We start from the raw sequence: 23,664 nt of genomic DNA on the forward strand, positions 1-23,664 counted from the left end.
TATCCTTTAGAAATAGAAAACAGCATGTTAGTCAAATGTGTTGATTATAAACGGTATTGTGCAATGAGGTCATTAATCAAGATCCGAATTAGGCCACTTTTATTAAAAAAGTATTAATTATGAAGTGATTAGATAATAGTGAGATAATATAACTGCAAGCACTGTCAGCATCAGGTAGATTACATGGGATCATTCCTGCTGGGAGAGGCTGGCTGTGATGTAAAACTGCCACCTCGGGTGTGTGTGTGTGTGTGTGTGTGTGTGTGTGTGTGTGTGTGTGTGTGTGTGTGTGTGTGTGTGTGTGTGTGTGTGTGTGTGTGTGTGTGTGTGTGTGTGTGTGTGTGTGTGTGTGTGCGTGTGCGTGTGCGTGTGCGTGTGCGTGTGTGTGTGCGGCGGATTCCCATCACAAACCAAGATGGCGGCGGAGCGGACAGCCGGCACGGCACAGTGACTGACAGACAGACCAGAAACCTCGCTCGGCTGGAGAGCAAACGCTTAAACTCTTGAGACAAACAATAAATAAAAACGCCCGTCACTTCACCTTTTTTTTCTCTCCCGGTAACGACAGTGGTGTGATGAAACTGCACCGGTAGACGACACCGGGGGAAGTTGTGTGTGTGAGGACTAAATTGACGTCCAATAAGCGGGTAAGTACGAGATGATGAACCGTTATAGTGGCTGACTGGTTGTGGAGGGATTTACCGAACAGCTGCTGGTTAACGTGCTACAACAAGCTAGAAATCCCTTATGCTAGCTTTGTCAGGTCACTTGTGTGGTGTATTTCTGTTTACATTTGTTTTGTGTTTTAACTGCCGCTAATGACAATTCTGCCCTCATTTCGTTTGACCCGATGCCTTCCATGCTTTACCGCTGGTTCATTCCTAAAGATAAGTGCCACAGGTTGTTTGCAATTAAACGCCGATTTGTGAATATTTTAGTCACTTGTGCTGCGTGTAAACGAAAACACTAGTCACGCCACATTAAACTTGTAGTGTAGTCATCCGGTGATATGTCAGTTTTACCCGTTAGCGTGCGGTCGTTAAGGACCAAAAATAACCCCAAAACACTGGCTACCCTCGCCGTGTACACCCTCCTTGCCTGAGGATATTTTAGGTTGTTCAGTTTGTACTTTGTGTCTCAGAATTTTCCTCTGGCTTAACCTGGTAATTTAGGCAGGGGCACAAAATGTGCAAAGGAGCGTCATTTCATGAGGTTATGTCATGTTTTGTGAAGAATTTGATGTGAATAAATATATAGCACGATATCACAAATCACACATTTACATCAAGGGGATTTACAACCTGTACAGCATACGAAAAAAAACATTTAACGGGGAAAAATGGAAGAAACCTCAGGAAGATCAATAGTCCCTGGACAGACAGACAGACGTGCAATAGATGTGTGCACAGAATAGACCAACATAATAAAATGACAGTATAGACAATCAGGATGACAAATTAGAGACTGCAAACATATATGAAGAAGGCCAGACTATAATAAGGCTGTCAGTGGTTTTGATAGGGTTTTTTAAGCCGTCACTGGTGTTGTAAAGCAAAATGTAGAGAGTTCATCACTGGGGAAAAGGGGGGTGAGTAAATGCAGCCTTGCAGATATACAGTCGCTAATGTGTAAGTTTGGGGGATGCTTTCAGTTGTATTGTGGCGCATCACTACAAATATGTCTGTCTGAGCAAACTGAGCTGCAGAAAGGGAAACACATCCGGAGTCCAGCTTGTTGTTAGTCCACTGTCCCTGTCTGATGGTGACGGCTGCCATCAGGGTTTTACATTCTGATTGTTTACCCCCCCCCCTCAAAAAATTCCCCATGCATCGTTTAGTGGTGTCGCACATGCACCAGGACAGGGAAGTCTTGTCAAATCATATGTGACAGAAATACTCTCAAGCCTGTCATTTGAAAACCTCAACTCCACATTCCAGAAAGGTAACCTACACTATAATCCTGTAAATTATCTGCCTGTTTGTCTTTTTTTGTGTGCTTTTCATTCAACGGTCTCTTCACATATCATGGAATTTCTCAAGGTGAGATTCTGTTGTTGTGCACATGATGGACAGGATGTTTGTGTTTTGTCTTATTGCCGTGTCTGTTCATGTTCGGAGGGCAGAAGGGGCGCCCTATTGGAATGCCAGAGAGGAAAAAGAGTAATGCTTGAAATGAAGTACGGCACCACGAGAGTCAAATGGCATGGATTGCATAGGTTGCTCAACTGGGCTGTGTAGTAGTCTTGTGCAGGTCCATTGAAGAAGAGGATTTACGGCAGTGAGTAAAAAGATCAAGGCAGCAGACAGCTAGACGTTGTCTGCTTGGCTGATGGAAGACTTCAGGGTACACTCAGTAACCCTGGTTCCTTTTTATCCTGACACCAGCCTCAGGGTTAATGCCTGCTGTCCACCTTTAACTAACACCAAATGTCCACTCCTGTGGCACTGATGGTGCTAATACCTAAAGGCTTAAGTTGCATGTTATTCCCATTTTGCGTAATTCAGTGAACAAAACCAAAGTGGGCAAATAAAAGTCCCACTTCATAGAGCTGTCAGTTATAGAATGTAGGTGCTCACCCCTCTCATGCTTGCTAGCATTCACTTTAACATGTTCTGCATAGGCGCGCATGCTAAATGCCTGAACTGGAGGTTTTCTTTTGCAGTGGAAGTCTGATGTTGCAGTCTGCTGTTGCTAATGCAGAGAAGTCTGCAAAACTTTGGATCGAATAGACCCTCGAGTCTGTAATGGACTGACTGAGTTGAGATGTTACCTTGAATGAGAAATGTCTGCAGTGATGTTGTTCTCTGTCTTCGAATGGCCTAAACCCATCTGATTCAGCGTTTTCCCTGCCTTGAGAGTACATTGGGCTTTCAGAAGACAGTTGGATTTAATAATAATTAATTTAATTTAAGACACTTTGCAGACTCAAGTGGCCTAAAAACTTGGAGCGTGTTGGAGCAAAGGCTACTACCCTACGGATGCCCATGGAGGGATTCACTATAGGCGCTCTCACAGTGAAACTCGTCTGGTATTCATAGACTTTTAGAAAGAAAAATACGAGTTATTTTGTGATGAAGCTGTAGCAGAGATGACACCAGGGACGAAGTCAGACATTTCTCCGTTGTCGGCTGAGATGGACGGCATAGCGTTGCAGTGTTTACACTGCATAAATCAGCCTAGCGGCTAGCAGACGTTTCCTCTGCTCATAGCTTAATCCCGACAGAACACCACGGTTGAATTTCAGCCTGTATGCACTTTTTTTTTTTTAGCCTAACATTGTTGAAACAGAGCAGCTATCCACAGATCAAAGAAGGAGAAAAACTTGTGCAACCGCAGCCCGAAACACATTAAAAACTCTCACACGCTAAAATGGAAAACTGCGCTCCAACGCCTGTCTTTCTATTTAATTAAAGGCAGTCATTTAAAGGATTCTGTTGTTGTACAGTATTAAAAAAACATATAACAAATACCTGAATCCCAAAATTCAAAACCAATTACCTGCCCAATGAACGAATATCTGAATAGTCAAATATTGGGATCCGAAGGCTACAGACGCTTACGGTCTATTTTCATAATGATTAGGATACATTATAGTCAAGCTAATGAAGGTTATCACCAAATTTAAGTTAGTTTCTAACAGAATGGGTTCCTTTTTTTCCAAGGACATGGGACTACAATTTCACACGGATGCTTTACTTTTGTCTAACTTGCATCTAAGTAGAAGGGTTATCAACAATTCCTTATATTTACATATTCAATGCCAACTCGATGTATGCAGCTGTGTTTATACTCACAGTTGGAGTGAGTAAAAGACATTGTGACTTCAAAAAAGAGCTACAGAGCAAGAGATATAACTGCTAAAACTGAGTGACAGTCATGCTTTTTGCACCCTGGTCTATTTCCTTCTCCTGTGAGTGTAAAAAATGCTCTCTCTGTCTCTGATGATTTCTGTAGGATTGTTGACAGATGCAAAAAGAAGCTCTGCCTCTTTGGTTCTGAGCGATGCATACTGTGCATGATATTGAAACATTTTCTGTTGTGTAATATCATTGTGACGGTGTTTACATGTGGCCAATATACAACTAAATATGCCCAGTACATCCCCAGCAGCTGCTTTGTAAGTTGCATATTTTTTTTAAAAGGTTATCAAAAATGAATAAACAATTTGGCTGATTAGTTTGAAGCTCTGTTTAGATTTGTTCACATAGAAATATTTATGCTAAGATATTTAAGCCCACTAAAATCACATATTTGGATCTAGCTAACAGTTGCCTTTAATTCTGTTTTTTGCTATTTTGGTGTTACTATAATACCTGAATATCTTTGTTTCAGTAAAGAAACAATATACCCTTTACTATTCTTTGAATATGAGTTAAAACAAATTTCTATAAAGAAAAATAAAAAAATAAGCAATTTTTTTTAAATGCTTCTGTTTGATGTTGTCCTAACACCAACAGGTGTACACTGCTTAAATTAAACAATAAATAAATTACCCACATTATGAAAGAAATTATGAAAGTGGCTACTATCTGATGTGATACTATCTGAAAAATTTGGTGCCAAGTTTTCAGTTTTTGATAGACACATTGTTATTGTGCAAGTATTGAGGCAGGATGGATGGACAGATGGTTAGATAGATGCCTAATATTTGAGCAACAAGACTTGTTGGAAGCAGCACTGATGTTTCAGTGATGTGAATAATTCTTTGATAAAAGCAGGAGATTGTGTGAAGGTCACAGCGGCGGCGTGGTTGCCCTTTTTATGCAATGTTAGCCAAAAGGAGACACTGTACTAAAAAAGAATAGCTGCTCTAGATTTGCATGCAGAACAGCTGAGAACGGGATTACATGTTCCCAGGGAAGACCATCCACAAACGCTACTTAGCTGTAAGCTCAGAAGAGTATTGTCTGCAGGGAGAAAGGCGGGATGTGTCCTCAGTTGGTGGGTGGCATCTGGTGTTAGGCAAGATGAATTTCGTCATTGGGCACTGATCTCATCATCTAGAGTGAGATTCATAGCTCCTGGCAAAGTCATCTGTTAGACCATCAAAACACAATCTCACTCGGTTCAGTTGTTGTTGTTGGGCTTTTTCTCTTATGCAGCAGTCTGCAGTAGAGCTGCAGAGATTACTCGATTAGTTGTCAACTATTAAATTACAACTATTTTGATAATAGATTAATCTGTTTGAGTAGTTTTTTTTTATGAAAATATATATATTTTGTAGTTTCTTCACTCCTCCATGACAGTAAACTGAATATCTTTGAGTTGTGGACAAAACAAGACATTTGAAGACGTCATCTTGGGCTTTGGGAAACACTGATCAACATTTTTCACGATTTTCTGACTTTTTATAGAGCAAACAACTAATCGACTAATCAAGAAAAATAATATACAGATTAATTGTTAGTTGCAGCCCGAGTCTGCAGTATGTGTGAATTGAGTACAAGTTTGGTTCAGCAGAGGTAGTGGAGTAGTTTTAGGAAGGGATTGCACTTTTGGAGAGCCAGACAGACGATCAGACTGAAGTGGTAGATTGGGAAGTAGTAAGTATAGGTCCACTGGTACCACTGTTTTAGATGCAGAACAAAGTACTGAGTACTTAAGCAAGGAAATTGGCAGAAAGAGCAGTAGGGACGTGCAAGTGTGTGACTCGAATAGGTGCACAATTTGCTGTTAAACTACATAGGTACGGTGGCCCTGAAGTGCAAACCACGACAGCAATTCACACAACATGACAGCAAATCACTACAAGGCAGCAGCAATTCAAACAACATGACAGCAAATCAAATGCTGTCGTGTTGTGGGAACTTTTATTACATTAAACTCTGATTTTCCATGTAGGCATCTTGGATGTAGCTTGCCACAGTCGAGGCTCCACTGGTGAAGGCTGTAATTGTCTGACTCTTCCATTATTCTGCTGCTGCTGTTGTGTGGTCTACTGGGTTCACAAGAGTAAAGGATTATTCTCCACTGTCTTCCATTTTTTTTCCCTCCGCATTCAGACAGAAATGGGCGCCTACCAGGAGTGACTAAAGACATCACTAAATCAACACTGCCAGACTCCAAGGTTAACAAATCACAAATCAGAAAACAAATCACTTTGTGTGTCTTGAAGCAAAATACCAGCCTTAAGAACAGTTTTCTGCCAACTAGGGAATTAAAAGATCAGGCTGGGAGAGGAGGCAGGTTGGTGAGATCAGGTTTCCCGGAGCCATGGTTTTAATTCCCACAGGGCTCTGCGTTGTGCTAATACTGTACACAGAGCCAGGGTGGTAACCTCCTGTATAGGGTCTTAGCCTAGGGATTGTGATCCCAGTATTTACCTTGATATATTCTGTATACTGAAATATGACCTTGGAGTGCATTTTCACCCGGTATTGCTGCAGAGGAGCATTTAGCAGGTGGAACATGAAGTTCAGATGTAATGTTAGAAAAACAACATTCTGCAACAATGCTCCTGTACCTCAAGCCACCAATACACCTGAACCACAGCCTCACTGAAATGACTGCGTGCAACATATAGTCCAGTCTTGCTCCAAATTGATACCAGATAATGAGATGTTAGCGGTGAGTAAGTGTTATTGACGTGTCCATCCACATCAAAGGACAGCGACCAACTGTCTTCACAAACCTGACCATATCAGAAATAGAGTTGCAAAGATTAATCGATTAATGATGAAAAACAATTCTCTGATTCCAGCTTCTTTTTTTTTCTTCTTCTTTTTTTCTTTTTTAAATATGTTTATTGCTTTTAGAAAAAAGTGCATAGAACAATAATACAATTACACAACAAACAGAACATATCACATCAGAATTTGGTCAAATATGGTCAAAGATTAAGTAACAAAAAGGGTGTCATGATAAAAGGACAAGAAGTGGACATCGAAGAGTGCAAGAAAATGGACCCAAAAAAAAGGTACACACATACCCATATACATAAATGCACAGTGGGACACTAAATAACATCTGCAGCCTGCCCCTCAAAGAATCAGTACAGGGTCCCATATCTTAAGGCTGCTCGATTATGGAAAGAATCATAATCACGATTATTTTGGTCAATATTGAAATCATGATTATTTTACACGATTAGTCATTGACTTTTGGAAGGACGTTGTAATTATTGAATTTAAAAAAACCCCAAAGTAAAACAGTTAAACAAATCAACAGTGAAAACACCTTGAACTGTGAAATTTCCCTCTAATACTTTTCCCGTTTGAGCTTTTTTCTCTCCATTCAGAACACAGGACAAAATAAGAGTTGACTTGCAAAACGTAATGTGCAAAATAATCGTTTTTCTCGATTACTCTGTTTTTGGGATCGTTAAGAGCAGAAATCGTAATCACGATCAAATATCGATTAATTGCACAGCCCTACCATATCTTATCGAACACATCTCCTCTATCTTCGTTGTTGATTGCAGCTTCTTAAATGTGAATATATTCTAGTTTCTTCTCTCCTCTATGACAGTAAACCGAATATCTTTGAGTTGTGGACAAAACGAGACATTTGAGGACGTCATCCTGGGCTTTGGGAAACACTGATTTTTCACCATTTTCTGACATTTTGTAGACCAAGCAACTAATCGATTAATCAAGGAACTAATCAACAGATTCAGCAACGATAAAAAGAATCGTTAGTTGCAGTCCTAATCAAAAATTCAATGGACCAAAAAACATTTTCAAAGAGGCTCCAAGTTTATTATAAAGCTGTTGATTAATTTATATTACTTTGCCTGCCTCCTGTATCTCTATGTGGCCAAAGTGAAACTGAAAGCCTTGATCAATCATCATTGATTTAGTTAATATAAAGTAGGAGATTTCAATGGGTGCCCTTGGAGATTATGGTTCACTTTGCACACATCAGAAAATATAGATTAAGAGCATAAAACTTTCACGTGTTTGTGTATTGTCTGGATCTAGACGGATGAATTTGCCAGGGTGACAAATATATTTACTGTTATTAGCGTATTGCAGGTATATTGGTATTAGTGTGTATGTTGGCCGATAAGAAATTGCAGTACAAAAATACTTAAATGCAGATTGCTTAGAGGAGGTTAAGATGCCAACAATGAACTGCAACGTTCGAGTCCGGCTGGGGACCATTGTCTTTCCTGTCAGATTTACAGGTTATCTACAGTAATACAGGGCATAAAATGCACATATAGTAATAAAAAAGCAATGCTAAAATATGTTCTAGGTAATTTAGAAACAGTGCAGCCACTGCGTAGTTTGTCCAACATTAAAATATCCTGTTTGGTACACATCATGGTCACAATTCTTTATAAAACTAATTTATAGGAATGGTTATGTTAATATTATGTAGGCCTGTTAATGAAAAAAAAAAAAAAAAACACCAGCAGATATATTGTTATTAGATTTAAAAAACTAAAATATTGGTATCAACATTGGCCTCAAAAATCCATTATTGGTTGGGCTATTGCATTGACATGCGTCACATTTGTCTCCCTGAGTCATGTAGATAGATTTGTAGAAATGGTTATTTGTTCCATGAGATGGACAAGAAACGGGTCAAATGCTGGAGCTGATGAGGAACCTTTAGTCTATGCCCCATCCATCCATCCATCCATCCATCCATCCTCGTCCGCTTATCCGGGTTCGGGTCGCGGGGGCAGCAGCTCCAGCAGGGGACCCTAAACTTCCCTTTCCCGAGCCACATTAGCCAACTCTGACTGGGGGATCCTGAGGCGTTCCCAGGCCAGGTTGGAGATATAATCCCTCCACCTAGTCCTGGGTCTTCCCCGAGGCCTCCTCCCAGCTGGACGTGCCTGGAACACCTCCCTAGGGAGTCGCCCAGGGGGCATCCTTACCAGACGCCCAAACCACCTCAACTGGCTCCTTTCGACGCAAAGGAGCAGCGGCTCTACTCCGAGTTCCTCGCGGATGTCTGAGCTTCTCACCCTAAGTCTGACAGTCTACGCCCAAGCTTGTTCAAAGCTTATTGTCTTTACTTTCTTTTCTTTTCTCTAGATGTAATGAGTTAGGGATGTTAATAGGATCAGTTGCTTGCAGGTAAAGTCTGTCGTCTCTTGCTGCTGCATCACCATCCATCACTGTCTGTGCTTAATTATCCACAACAAACACATCACAGTCCTCCACTCATACCAAGAGAGAAAGATTGCTCTGAGTGGAATTTCAAAACATCTTTTGAAATTTTAGGTCAACACCTTGTACGAAGTTTTTCGAGACACTTGGTATGCTTACTAATGCTTTTACACTGAAGCACCTCACAGTAGCATTAGCATATTCGTGTTTGGTATAGGTTAGTCCCAGCAGGGCACAATTGCTAACCCTGACATTGGTATTTCCATTCTCTTCCCATTCATTCTCCTCTCTTCTATGTTAACATCATTAAGATCTATTGAATTAGCCATATAGCTCATGGAAAGGCAAGTAGTGAGTGTTAATGGACAACCTCAGTGCTCGACCCTGAGCATCCTCCTCTTGCGTAACTTTGAAGATTTAATATGAAGTCAAGGAAGGTTCTTATACACGCATAAATAAGCGCCAACTAAACTTTTGCCACCGTCATTGAATAAAGCAGCATCGTACTGTGACCTTGATGCTTGTTTAAAAGGTCTATTTTATAAAAATGAGACCCTTCAGAGGGTTTGTCTTTTGGTTACCTGGCAGATCATCTCCTTGGCTATTCAGGAGGTGAGAGTGGTGTCTTCTCTAAGCCTCTAGAGTGGAAATAATTAAAGCATCTGTGGTTAAAGATACTTGTTTCCCAAAGGCATTGTGTTGACTTTGTATAGCTGTAAATGTAATCTGTGTCAACACCAAAGAGATGTTAATAAGCACTGTCTTGAAATTTTGAAGTAAAGCCTTCATCTCGCAGCATCAGTTCTCAGATAATTTTCAGCAAAACCTTCACAAAAACCTGCCTAAATATATTTGAGCCGCTTTAAGCCATCCCCCCCAAAAGGCTCTTGAGATTGTAATGTAAACTGGTTAATCTAAGTCTGCTGACATCCTGCAAGCAGAAAGAAAATGGGTCTGATAATTCATGACTCCTTTATCCAAAGTGATCCTGATGCCTTCATGTGGGGTACAACCATAGTCCGTAGTCTGGTTACAACGTCCAGTTCTATCAGTGTTGCCAGGTGTATGAAAAGTATTGCATTTATATCATAATTCACCCCTTTGTCACAGTTATCAGCTATTATTTTATAATATTAATGAAATCAGCTATTTGGAGCCAGCCAACTACTGTCAACAATGTGTCACAGCAAACTGACCCTGGATCTGACCAGATGCTGTTTCATCATGAACGCTGGCCTGTAGTCTGGGTCCATTGCAGTCAACTCGGTAAACCCTGTATGTATTGTGAACTTTGGCACAGATTGATATAAGCTGCAAAGCAAATTCAGCTCTGTGTGCCGCAGTCTAAATGTTTGATCATTTGCCCTGGAATATGATCATTCTGAAATCTCAGTACAATTATTTGGTTTTCAACACCAGGTACAACTGTGGTCTAACATCCTGGTAGAGCATTGAATGTGGTGTTGGTAAATTTTTCATATTTTGGTCATAAAGGACTCTAAAATCCACAAATGACCACCTAATGTATTTGTATCTCTGGATCCGTCTTTTGTATATTGCATCTTAAAGAGCTTGAAAAGCAGAGCAAAGACCTGGGAGTATGAATCTCAGTACTGGGCTGTGGCATTACACATTGCACCTTTGCACCGCTGACTGGGCTTTGCTCAAAGCTAAAAGAATTATACACCTATCAGTCCATTTTCTTTTTGACACTAATTGGCCAGAAACAATATCATATCTGTATTGTTACCTTGTTAGAACATGGAAAGCTGTCTAAATGACAGGTTGTTGTAAGATAAGATTGACTTCATTTGTCCCTGAGGGAAAACTTGTTTCGGTCTATGAAAGAAGCACTGCTGCTGAAGAATACAAAGACAAAAAACTAAATGACAGCAACAAATACATACCTAATTAAAAATACAATATCTGTTGACAAAGGTTAATGCATCCAGACTATTGCAGTGCACACTGTCTCCTGCACACACACACACACACGCACACGTTTGTTTAGTAGTAGTTATTGTGTAATTCAATTTACGGGGATACCATGAAAAATGTGGTTATCTGTAGACATGGGCCGGTTACCGGTTTCAAGGTATACCGCGGTTTGAAAAAGTCACTGTTTCAAAACCACTAAAATACAGAAAGTGCAGTTTAGAAATCCCTCGAAATTTGGAACATTTTCCCTTGTTTCGGTTTAGTTTTACACAAAGAAAAATCCGAACCAACATGCCTCACTGCAAACCACGTGAGAATGTACACTCCACTGATTGGTCAGATGGACACAGGAAGAAGGTCCTGTGTTCTGGACTAGTGTGTATTTCCGTGAGAGAAACATTGCTATGCAATCTGGAAAAAAAAGCCCCCAAAAAATAATCACAAAAAAAAGAGAAAGAAATAGCACCAAGACCAAAAAAAACGAACCAGAGAGGATTGTTTGGCTGCAGAAACGTGGAACAGCTGAGTTTGATTTCTCTCAGTATTTGTTTGAATAGGTTGAATTACACATCAGGTGTACAGATTGTAGTATTACATGGAAAAAAGGTCAACTTATTTCTCTCAGAGGTCATCTTTCCTCCAAAATGTTACATGACTTGATGCTGCTAAAAAACCATAAGGGCCAAACGCCCATCCCTCTGGGCTAACTAGAAGCAGATGCTTGGCTAGTGAGGCTTCCTACTGGCTTGTGTTTATGTTCTTGAGCACATTCCTTTTCACATCCTCCACGTGTCTGCCCTGCTGTGGCCGTCTCTGTGCTGGATGTCTATACAGCTGGAGCCGAGAGCAGCGACTGGGCCACTTGAGCCTCGCACGAGAGTCCCTTTGGCGAGTTTCATTGGCCCCCGGTCCTCGTGAACTCGAGACAGCTGGAAACCGTTCCTCTGTCACGTTTGCTGAAACAAAAACCTTGTGGAAGCGACTGCAGGGCTGTTCGGTCTGGACATCTTATCGAACTCCTGCTGTGGTTATAAGTCAGCGAGTTTGGGCTGGGACGCTTTGTCTACGGCTTTGGCACCAGGCCCTTCAGTTTAAAGTTTCTGGGCCTGTGGTGCTTTTCCACTTTTCTCCCACATCGCTCTCTACCCTGCATGATTACTGTCGACTATCAGATCATTTGTGCATCCAGCTGTGCTGCGTCAGTATCTTTAAAGCAAGCTAACCACATCGTTAGGGCACTCTTAGTCAAATGCTGATTACAGCTTTATGAAGACAAATAGTCTGCAAAGTCTTGGGTAAACCTTGTCTTAAGGCATTTGTGCTGAACAAATGCATTTCATAAATGATTCAGAAACACATAAATATTATGCCTCAGAAACTCTGAAAGGCTCCAGTTCCAGTGACCTTTTTAAAGAGGCTTTTGGCCTGAGCACATCCTCTTTTATATATTCACAACTTTTGATGCTGGGAGGAATCAGTTGTGTGACTTCTCTCTGGGCGTTTACCTCAAGACCAAGTCAAGCTTTCCATTCCAGGTCTGTCTGCCAGGGGAGAAGTAGGGCAGCCAGAACATTAAGATATTTGGATTAGAACACTTAAGCTGTGATGCAGATTTCTTATGTGTCATGCACGGTGTGAGTCACAGCTCTGCATCTTTTGGATGCAGTTCCTGGGAGGGAATCCAGTAATGATCTGTGCATGACTACATACGCAATGGATGCGTGTTTCACCCTGTTAAGCCATCTCAGCACTTTGATACACCTACATTCAAGGCTGTCTGGGTAAAAAACATTTTTTTTTTTTAAATTTGTAAATCGGTAAGGTAACTGTTTCTGCACAATTTGTATAAATATGAAATTGATTGTTTTCTGGGTTTTATCATCGTGTCAGTGCAGCATGGGGTCCGTTTCAGAAAGCAGGTTTAGTGAAAACTCTAAAGTTAGTTTGTTAACCCTGAGATGAGGGAAACTCTGGGTTTTCTGTTTCAGAAAGGGATGTTAATCAAACCTGAGAGAGAGGGGTAACTCCAGCCCGTTTCAGAAAGAGAGGGAACTTAACCTCAGAGTCAGTTACTATGGTAACTGAGCCTGTGAACCTAACCTGGTCGGGAGCAGCTTTTCTTCAATAAACCTCGAGTTTCTCTCAGTCTCCTCCCTCTGACACAGCGCTCTTTCATTTCCTCATTCATTCATTCAGTCTGTATCAGGTGCATTTTAGTGCAGTTTGGTATCGGCATGAATAAAAAAAAATGATGTTGGTTTATTAACTGTGTTAGGCAGACTATAAAACTTTTTTTTTTCTCAAAACATGGCATTTGCTTTTGTCGACGATCCCGTTGATGGAGAAGCTGGATTACTTCGCAGGGAGTTAAACATGCGTTGGGAGATGATATTGAGGACCCGACGCATTTTCATTTCCAGATACTAGCCTACCTATGTGAGCAGTATCGTTTTTCTTCTTCTTTTCTTCATCGTCTATCAGTTATGGAGCCTACATAACCTTATCCGTCTTCATATCACTAATGTCATCCATCATGGACATGCTCTACATCCCAGCACATTCTTTGTGTCGCATTACGTTGTTTGCAAACGGCAGTTTTCTTTACAGCATTGGTGATGCGGAGCATTTTAGTAAAGCCGCTGTACCTGTCAGAAGAGTGTCACTCACTCTGAAACGTTTTTTAAACGTTTTTGTAGTGTTCCCTGGACACAAACCAGTAAGAGCCATTAAAAAGGGAGTTCCACAGGATTGCAGGAGAATGATGTAAACCCTTTTGAAATAAAAGATGATGAATTATAATTCTGTTAATGATGGTGCTGCAGCCTCAGAATGGGATTAGTAGGCCTAGGACTTCTTCGCCCGCAGGATTGCACCTAAATGAAATAGATTATAGGTTCAATACCATTTCACCAGTAATATTTATACTTATGATTAAATATGATATTACGAGTCATATCATTAAATATATGTGTTGCTTTTTTTTTTAATGAAATACATGTTGAAACTCGCTGTATGTGCGCATGAGTATTTCCGCAAACGAGATGTTTGTGGTTGTTACCATGGTGAATCGTAGTATCATGGCTCCATTCATGCTGCCTTTTTATAGTGATGGTGCACACGCTTAACTCTGAGTGAACCTACTCTGGGTTGATTGAAGCAACTCAAATCAGCTGTTCTGGAACCAAAAACTCAGTTTCCCATCTCAGAGTAAATCAACTCAGACATCAGGGTTAGACTCAGAGTTTGTTAAACCTCCTTCCTGAAACGGGCCCCTGGTCTCTCAGTGGATCAGTCTTTGTTGTGTAACCCAATAATCCTCACACTCACCTTTTAAAAGAAGATTGACTGATGGCTTAGTGAAAGTAGCAAATGTGAAATCTAGAATTCATTTTCTATTCTCAGTCACCTGCTCTGTTTCCGTCGTGAACTCAGCAATGTTGTTGTCTTCTTGAAATATAGGGCAGGCAGAGACAATAGAGGCGGTTGGATGTCAGTGGGAGTTTATGATTGTCCCACATATGCACTATATATATATATATATAATCCTTATGTAACCTGTGCCACAATACTGCTGCTTTGGTTTGCTTTGTATTTTTAGCAGGCTGACAGCATGGCAGGGATGAGTATCATTCTTTGGCCAGTCATGTGGCTCTGTGGCCGTTCTGACGGGGAGGTGACACTGCAGAGCTCTCCACTGCTTCGCCTCCATGGGACTGCAATAAATTAGGTCAACATCTTTTTCTGTTGTTACAGTTTTATACAAAGTGAGGAGTTAACTGTACTCGCTGTGTTCCATGAAACAATACCCTCCAATACCGTCAGTTTCTTTGGTCATTAGAGTCTCATGCCAAATCCCTCTGGGTCAATAAAACTGCAGGCATTTGCAAGAAACGAGATAGCCGTAGCATTGGCCGACACCCTGTGTAATTCCACGCCTTCTTTTATTATACATTGATGTTACAGTCTTTAGAAGGACTACATATGCTTTTAATATGTTTTAAATGGAGACCAATTGAACTTAGATTGGCGTAGCCATTTCATGTGGTTGTCCTGCTTTTGACGAAACCACACATGTTGACCCTTAGTTCCTGTCTTTCATTATGCCTGTGAAATACAAGAATGTGACCCCAGGACCTCGTGCTCGCACACACGCAAAACACTTTCATCAATGTCGCACCTCTTCTTCAGGCTGTCTGCCAGCCTGTCAGCCTTTCCAGACACATGCAGGCTTTTAATGGCAGAGAGTGTTGTAAGCACATGTGAAGGTGCAATAGGAATGTGTGTGTTTGTCCCACCACATATCATCTCCTATTTTACTTGCTGTTTTCCTCGCGCCACAGTTATTCTGGAGCTCCACCAAAAGCAGACACAATGTTGATTAAAGTTTGAATTATTATACAAAAACAATCCGTGTTCCGGCTCAGTATGATAATGAGTTTAGAAGTGAAGATGTGGAGCGAAGCTAAGCCGTCTCAGTTTCAACTTGCACGAGTGCCGCAGTGGACCTGTTTTCATTTGAAGTGAGAGAGGACTCGCTTTTTGTATTTTGTGTATTTTGCATTGTGTTCAGTCCTGAATAAACATTTCTGAAGGAGAATTGAGCACATGTCCAACATCCTGTCCTCTGGGTGTTCCACCAATGTGTTGTAATGCAAGTGTCCCAGGAACATTTATTAGTCTGCGCTGTTACAGGAAGTTGAGTGTAAACTGTGGTCTTGGAGTCAGGATGCTGTGCAGATGTGCAGCTCGTAGAGGTCAATGTGGTCAATCTTAGTTTAAGAATGTATTGCCCAGCTGATAACAACAGGAGCACTGCCAGTATAAAGATAGATTTGATATATATGCGATTAGCCCTGGTGCCATATGAGGAAGAGAAGGACCAGAGGCCATATGTCCACCTCACTCATCTCACTTCTTCTGCCTCATCAGGGCTGACCAGACATCACTTGGCACAGAGAACAAGCTCACCACGACTGTCTTTTTCTCATGGGTTTCTCACAGTGACAGAATTGATGAGCTGAGATGCATTTGTAATGCGAGTAGAAGAGCCAGAACACAGTGTTTTCTCACCATCTGTCAATAGCTGGATGTGAAAACCAAAGAATGAAACACAAGTCGCTCTTTGTTTGGAGATAATCTTGGCTCATCGTTGACCCTGCAAAGATCATTTCATTAAACCAATAAAAACCCAGCTTTAGCTAGATTCATGCAAACCAAACTATTTTCTCCAAATGTTGTGTTCAAAACAGCTAACTATGGTTGGGCGATATCTACTGAATTGGCATATGACGATGTCCACAGTGAGGGGTGGCTGGGTGATGTGTTAGAATTCAAATTTGATATGAATTTATTTTATATTCAGGCATCTTTTTCCCAGTGCGCTCCTCTCTGTTGCGCTGCTTGACTGAGCGCTGAGGACTCAAGTCATCCAGACTGAAACTTGAAATCATAGGCACAAAAACAAAAAAAAAACCCTACAGGAGCTATATCCACCACCGTTAGTAAGTGAACTTTCACCATTAAGAGTTTCAGTCTGCACGATATTTATATCGAAGATACCTAGACTGTTTTTAATACAGTCGTGCTGTTTGATAGTCAGTGCACTATATTATATTGTAGTGTTGACTATTGGTGCTTTCACAAAATATTTACACAATGAGATTTTTGATAAATAATCATCAGTAATGTGGATATAATGACTAAGTGTAAATAATAGAACAGTTACAACAGTCTGGTAGGTTCAGAAAATGGCATCACTTTACTATAATTCAGCCTTTAAAACCAGGAAAAGACAACACTTATGCCATATTACGATATTACAATATCCAAAATCTAAGACAATATCTAGTCTCATATCACGATATCGATATGATATCGATATATTGCCCAGCTCTAGTAGAAGGACACTTTGACATGAAATGTTTTCAACTCTGCGGCTGATCAAAGACCAAAAATCACATTGTTGTGCAGATGGAGGAGATTCACTGGTAGAGGTCGGAATAGAGAGAGGTTTTGTCACTTTGATCTATTCTTGACTCTCTGATGGCGAGGAGAGTAAAAGGAGGTGATAACAGTAGTTTATGTAGCTGTGGTGGCGGCTGAGGTTCTGCTAGCGTAGCATCACACAGACTGGAGTTGGCAGCTTTTTCACCTTTTTCCCTGATCCAGCGCATTTAGACTAGCTAACACACCCTGCTTATTAAGGCTCTCTTCCCACACCCTCTTACTGCATATGGTTGGAATCTCAGTCTTTGTCCAGTTGAATCATTCAGATTTAAATTATAATCTGCTTGCAGTGAAACGGCTGTCAGGGTGAGAAAGTATTACTGACTGTGTCACCGACTTGGGAATCTTTATAAGATATAAAACAGCTATCTGTGCACTATTCTGTTTTGTATGAAAACTTAAAGACGTGTTTGAATCGTGTCCTGTTTCTTACATCCAATCTGCATACTTGCTGTGCAGGTACACATTTCCCACACTTCCTGATTACAGCTGTCATGAACCCAGTGTGTTCTTGTGTTTTTGCACGACTGAGCAGGAGAAGAGCGAGAGCACTGGCAGGGGTAAAGTTTCATTTTAACCCACAGAGACCAACTCGTGTCCCGGAGGCTCGAGTGTCAAGAGGTTGAGTGATGAATCTGGTCACTGAGGCCAACTAAGACTTTACACCACCACACCCAGAGGCTGCCAAAGAAAGAAAGTCCACTGTAAAACAAAACTGGCTCACAACATTTCTTTGTTCCTTTTATGCAAAGCGTAGACCTGCTTTGTCAAGACGAGATGAGAAGAATATTACGTAATTTCTCTATAGCCACATACTGCCACATCAGGGTTTGGGCGCATGGCAATAATGTTTGTAGACTGAAAATTATCGGGTAGAAAATGGCAAAGGAGAACCATTTTAAATTTTTAATTAGTAAGTGATCTTGGAAACTGACTTATTTTTCATCTTTGTGTTCTTAGAGAGGAAAATGTAGCATTTCTTTGATCAGTAAGAAAGTGAACACACTGCCAGAAGCAATACAAAAGTCTGGTGTAGGCATGGGCCGGTATGAGATTCTGACGGTATGAAAACCTTCAGCACACTGGCAGTGTGAGAGGGATTTCTAAACTGCACTTTCTGTCCTTTTAAGACCCGTAAAAAACAGCTCACACCTAAGTAGAGATGTTCCGATACCGATACCAGTATTGCCTAAAACGCTGGTATCGGGAAGTATTGGAGTTTATGCACCGATCCGATACCACGTAATAAGCCCTAAAGAAAATCTACGTTAAAGTAGTTTATTTATGTTCTTTTTCCGTTATAACTGACTGTCAAACTGGATAATAAAAGAAAGTTCTGTGGCGTTCATTGTTTGTGTTTGTTCATGTTTCACAAAGAGTTTAACCTGAGCCAGACCGACAACAAAGATAGAAATAATATCACATCCATACAGGGATAGTAATATACAATTGTTAAAACATAATAAAATATATGACACACTGGTATCGGATCGGTTCTCGGTATCGGCCGATATGCAAGTTCAGGTATCAGAATTGGTATCGGGAAGCAAAAAATGGTATCAGACCATCTCTATACCTTAGGGATGGTATGACAGAAAATATTAGTGGTTTTGAAACCGTGACTTTTTCAAACTGCGGTATACCTTGAAACCGGTAACCAGCCCATGCCTAGTCTGGTGCGACTCCATTTATGTGACATAATATTATAACTTGACATAAGTGGTACATTTTGTGGTACAAATCAGTTCGTAATGCAAATGTATTTCAACTTTTTTATACTTCAAATTGCCTTACAATGGAACCAAATCTCCTTAAAAATCAAATCAAGGAGGCAAAAAAAGTGCCTTTTTAAAAAGAGGCAGCAACACAAATTCAAAAGCAAAGCCTCCAGTGGCTGCTCTTTATAGATATCTCATAGTTTATCCTCACACCATTAATTCTGTTCTCAGTTGTATCTTTGCCCCAAACTTTTTAGGAGTTTTGCCTGAGACTCTTACCTTAGTGGTCCTGACTTTTTCTTGAAATGGCACTGTGATCATGACACAGCAAGCTGGATCAATCACTGGACTTTACAAGCTATCCTCACAAGGTGGTAATCTCCCTCGGTTTCTGAAACAGAAAATGCACACTGTTGTTTGGAGATTCACCGTATGAACTGTTGCCCGACTGAAATGATCACAGCTGTGTGTCAGTATGTCAGGCTTATTTTTCCTACAACATATGAGCATAATTGTGATAATGAAGCCAGAAAAAACATCTATTCACTCAAAGCAGCTTTTGATTAGGTGCAGATTTTATTCAACCTTATCATTGAAAAATTATTAAAAAAAATGTATTACTTAAGCCCGTGCTTCTTCAGAAAGTGAAGCTGGTGTTGTGCAGTCAGGACATGCCCTTCTTAGGACAGATTAAGGAAACTACTGTTTGGCTTTTTTCAACCTGCTTTATAGGCTCCATGATATCACAAAGCTTCTAATAAGCAGTTTTTTTTTTTTTTTTTTTATGTGGGACCGGCCTGTAATTGAGGCAGGATGTCAGGTGTGAAGAAACACCTCACTGCTTCCTTTTTAAAATGCACCCTCAGGCCTGTGTAGCCAGCCAGGCTTTAACTGTGCTGTTTCAGTTTTTAGAATTAGAGAGAGGTTCAAAACCCTCAAACCCCCTGTTCAGAGCAATGTGTTTTGTGAAAGCTGAACCTTTAGCAAGTCAATCTGGTCAAAGGCCGTCAGCTGTCCGCCTAAACTGAGGACTCAGGACCGAATCGTAGCCCCTCTCCTCCTCACATTGTACCCTCTCTTTTCTTTTGCCCTTCTTCTGACCCCTCCCCCTAGTAAGATTTATTACTGTCAGACTTTATTTTACTGCCATAGCAAGGACGCAAGTCCTGCTACCACATTGAAAATCAATCTCCCCTCTCTTCCTCTCCCTCTCTCCCTTTCTATGTCTCTTTGTCTCTCTTGCTCTGTCGCCGTGCAGGCAGCCGGCGGGGATGGGAGATGATGGAGGACAAAGGCCCTCGTGTAGCCGACTACTTTGTGGTGGCCGGTCTGACGGACTGTTCCAAGCCGTTGGACCAGGAGATCCACTTTGACGACGTCTGCCACAAGACGGCCAAGCCGAAGGCGCCCATCACGGATGTGGCGGTGGTGATCCGCTCGACGGGCGAGGAGGTGCCGCCAGGGTTCACCTGCGTAGAGGAAACCCCAACAGGCCATTCAGCTGATCTTAACAATGGCGGCCTCATGGCACCCCAGATCTTCCTGTGCTACAGGAGAGGTCGAGACAAGCCGCCACTCACTGACCTGGGGTAAGGACCAAAGGAGATTACAGCCACACAGTGATGCTTTGAGCCAGATGCTGACGCTAATATGCTCACAATAGACGATGCTAACATACTGTGTTTAGCAGGTAAAATGTTCACCATGTTCACCATCTCAGTTTAGCATGTTTACATTCTTACATTTGCTAATTAAGCACAGGGGCTGATGGGAATGTCATTAGTTTTGGGGGTATTTGGTAAACCATAAACTAGTCATCAAGTTAAAATAAAATCAACAAATACAAATTTTGACCTGATGAAGCTGGAAGACTTAAAGTGCCCATATTATGAAAAAATCACTTTTTCTGAGATTTGGGGTGTTATTTTGTGTCTCTGGTGCTTCCACACGCATACAAACTTGGAGAAAAAAACATCCATGCTGTTTAGAGTGAGATATGGTTTCTGAATGTGTCCTGCATTCAGTCTCCGGGTGAGCTGGTCAAAATCTGCACGGCTTTCTACGTCACTAGCCGAGACGAGGTGGCTAACCGTAGCATGCTAGCTCATTCTCAATGGCAAAACACTGCTACAACACACACTAGTTCACCATAATCTACAAAAGAACTACTTACATGTCCCTGTTCTGCAGGTATTCCACGCAAAGTTGGAAGTGCGCCCTCATTTAGAAGAAGTCTCCCGGCTAAACCTGCCTTGTACTAACTGAAGTTGTAGAAACAAACAGCTAGGTGATGTGATCCTTACCTAGCTACTGCGCATGTGCTCCTCCCAACAAAGATGTTACAGCAGTGAGATGTCTCACTCTGTAGCTAAAACAGAGAGCTCAACACACAGGGTGAAAAGAGGAGCTGCAGCAATGTGCAGTACAACAAATATATGGTGTTTTTTTGAAAATTAAACCATGTAAACCTATTCTGGTACAACCTCTAAATACAATTATGAACCTGAAATGAGCATAATATGGGGCACTTTAAGAAATCACCAAAGTTTTAACAGTTCATCCTGAGGAAAAATGTGTGTACCAAATTTCAAGGAAATCCATCCAATAGTTTCAGTTTCAGTAAAAACCACAAGTGTGAACCTCATGATGGTGCAGGAGTATACGTCAGGAGATCACCTAAGTCAGTAGGCCTCGCCCTCTGGGCATCATGAATGTCAGTACAAAATGTCATGGCACTGCATCCTTGTCATCCCTAGAGCCATGCTGCTAGTATGGGTAAAAACATGTAGTTATTTAACCACAGCAAAAATAATTTTAAAAGCTCTATAAAAAGACTTTCTGTAGTATAATGCAAATCTCAACAATGTCACTGACCTACAGTCCTGCTCAGTTATAGATCTTATTGGCTCAAACTAAAGCTATGTAGCCAAATTGTGAAGAATAAATTCTATTCAAACAACCGTCAATACGTGAATGACCAGAATATGAGAGTGCTTTGGGGAAAACAAAACTCTTATTTACAATCTGCGTACTGCATTCTACAGAAAGTGAGTTTTAGTGTGAATTTTATGGCGAAAAAGCAATTGTATCAAACCAACTGTGGACAGGTTGTCTGTTGGCATTGCTATTGCATTGTGACCACAAAACCCAGATTGAAGAATCAATTTGTCCTAATAATTAAAAATGCAGCTCTTTATCTCTATAATCACAGGGTACGCCGGGATATTTTGCTGACAATGATGATGGTATATACTGTACGTATAATAAAGACACTTCCAAAAAAAGGCAGAATAGTTTTTAAGCTTTGAGTGGGGCAGAACATTTGGTATACTGAAACAGAGATGTGATAAAGGACACACATGTTGTATTATCTGCTTCTGCTTCATCTGCTGTAGAATGCTGATTCACATTTTATATTGCTGAAAATTCAGAAAATTGCTTTAAATTGATTTTGTGTCCAGTTTCTCAGAATTTTCTGGGCAACTGAAATGAATCACTGTAATTAAGTGCACAGAGTCTGAGCTTACCTAACACACACACACACACACACACACACACACACACACACATACACACACACACACACACACACACACACACACACACACACACACACACACACACACACCCGGCCATGTTGTTTATGTATTGCAACATGTTGCTGTGTCCATTACTTGTCTCATTCCTAGTAATGATCTGAGCTGCTGCTCTCAGCAAACATTGTGGCTGCTGTTGTTTCTAGACCTCTCAGCTTTGTACTTACCATGAGACTCTGACCCTGCAGTTTCTTAGTATTGTGAGTGATAAAGTTCAGTTTATGGCTAAAAACTGGTCCATATCATGTTGGTTCTGAAAAGCTAAAGTGCTCTGTTCTCCCTGTGCAGCAGTTTTCCACAGCAGCCCCTTTCTGTCTGCATTGCAGCCACTTTCTGTCTGCCTGGCAGCCGTTCCCCATTGTAATTTTGCAACAAAAAGTGGAATGGTGTGAAGCGCTGTTACAGGTGTCCACCTCAGCAACATCTTTTGAACTGGGGGAATTCAATACCATTTGTTCAGTCCTCTCACACCTCTGGCTGGCAGGAGGCAGGTGGTGACGATGCTAAGGAGGCTCACACCGGCCTCTGACACTACAGTGTGCAGTGCTTATCAGGCACTGACACAGAGGCTCTGCTCAGACAGTATCAGCAGCTTTTGTGTGCTGAAAGCCCAGAGGGGCTGCACTTCCCAGACATTGGTAGGACTAATGGGAAGCTGAAGTGTGTGTGTGTGTGTGTGTGTGTGTGTGTGTGTGTGTGTGTGTGTGTGTGTGTGTGTGTGTGTGTGTGTGCGCAGAACACATATTACCTATGTGACAGTGACTTGTTGCTCAGACAGCAGAGGGAATCACTAGTGTTATCTGTGACCAGTCATATTAATATCAATTTAGCTTTGTTCAATATTGAGGACTAGAAGGAAATATGAGGATCATTGACATTAAGCAGAGGCGGTAATCCACCCAAACACTGACACATTCTGGCTTGTGATTACTTAAGTTAGTATCTGACAGCCTTAACAATACAATAGAGGTGCATGAGCCATAATGTAACTCGGCGTGCTCTGTGCCTTCCATTTCAACATGGTTGGCTAGGAAGACTGGCCGAGCAGGCTCGACTGTACAAACATCTGTATGATTCTTCATGCACAGACCACAGGGAGTCAAATGACCTTAAATATGTGGTCCAAGAGATACACCACACTGGGAAAAGAAGAAGCATTTTGCTGGAGGGTGTGGAAAACCATGAGATTGCTTTGTCAAAGCTAAAAAAAAACAAAAAACAGCCTCGTGGAAAGAGTGTTCCTAACATCGAGAGGCAGACAGTCATTTCAACTTGGAGTTAAACGATATACCCGTTAATAATTAGAGCAGGTAAATGTAATGTTTGGCGGCACGTCGGTGTTTA

General features: G+C 41.2%; 1 protein-coding gene across 7 annotated transcripts in view; it reads left to right on the top strand.

Annotated features, from left to right (window-relative positions):
• The first annotated feature begins 384 nt into the window (after positions 1-384).
• LOC116067206 (C-myc promoter-binding protein-like) overlaps positions 385-23,664 on the top strand; it is an 86,938-nt gene continuing 63,658 nt past the window's right edge. For all 7 annotated transcript variants that reach the window (XM_031323559.2, XM_035999214.1, XM_035999216.1 and 4 more), the window contains exons 1-2: positions 385-647; positions 19,983-20,313. In XM_031323559.2, coding sequence (XP_031179419.1) covers positions 20,003-20,313 — 311 coding nt within the window. In that variant the 5' untranslated portion in view covers positions 385-647; positions 19,983-20,002. The remainder of the gene's footprint in view (positions 648-19,982; positions 20,314-23,664) is intronic.

Source organism: Sander lucioperca, chromosome 3, assembly GCF_008315115.2.
Source record: "Sander lucioperca isolate FBNREF2018 chromosome 3, SLUC_FBN_1.2, whole genome shotgun sequence".
Lineage (NCBI taxonomy): Eukaryota > Metazoa > Chordata > Actinopteri > Perciformes > Percidae > Sander > Sander lucioperca.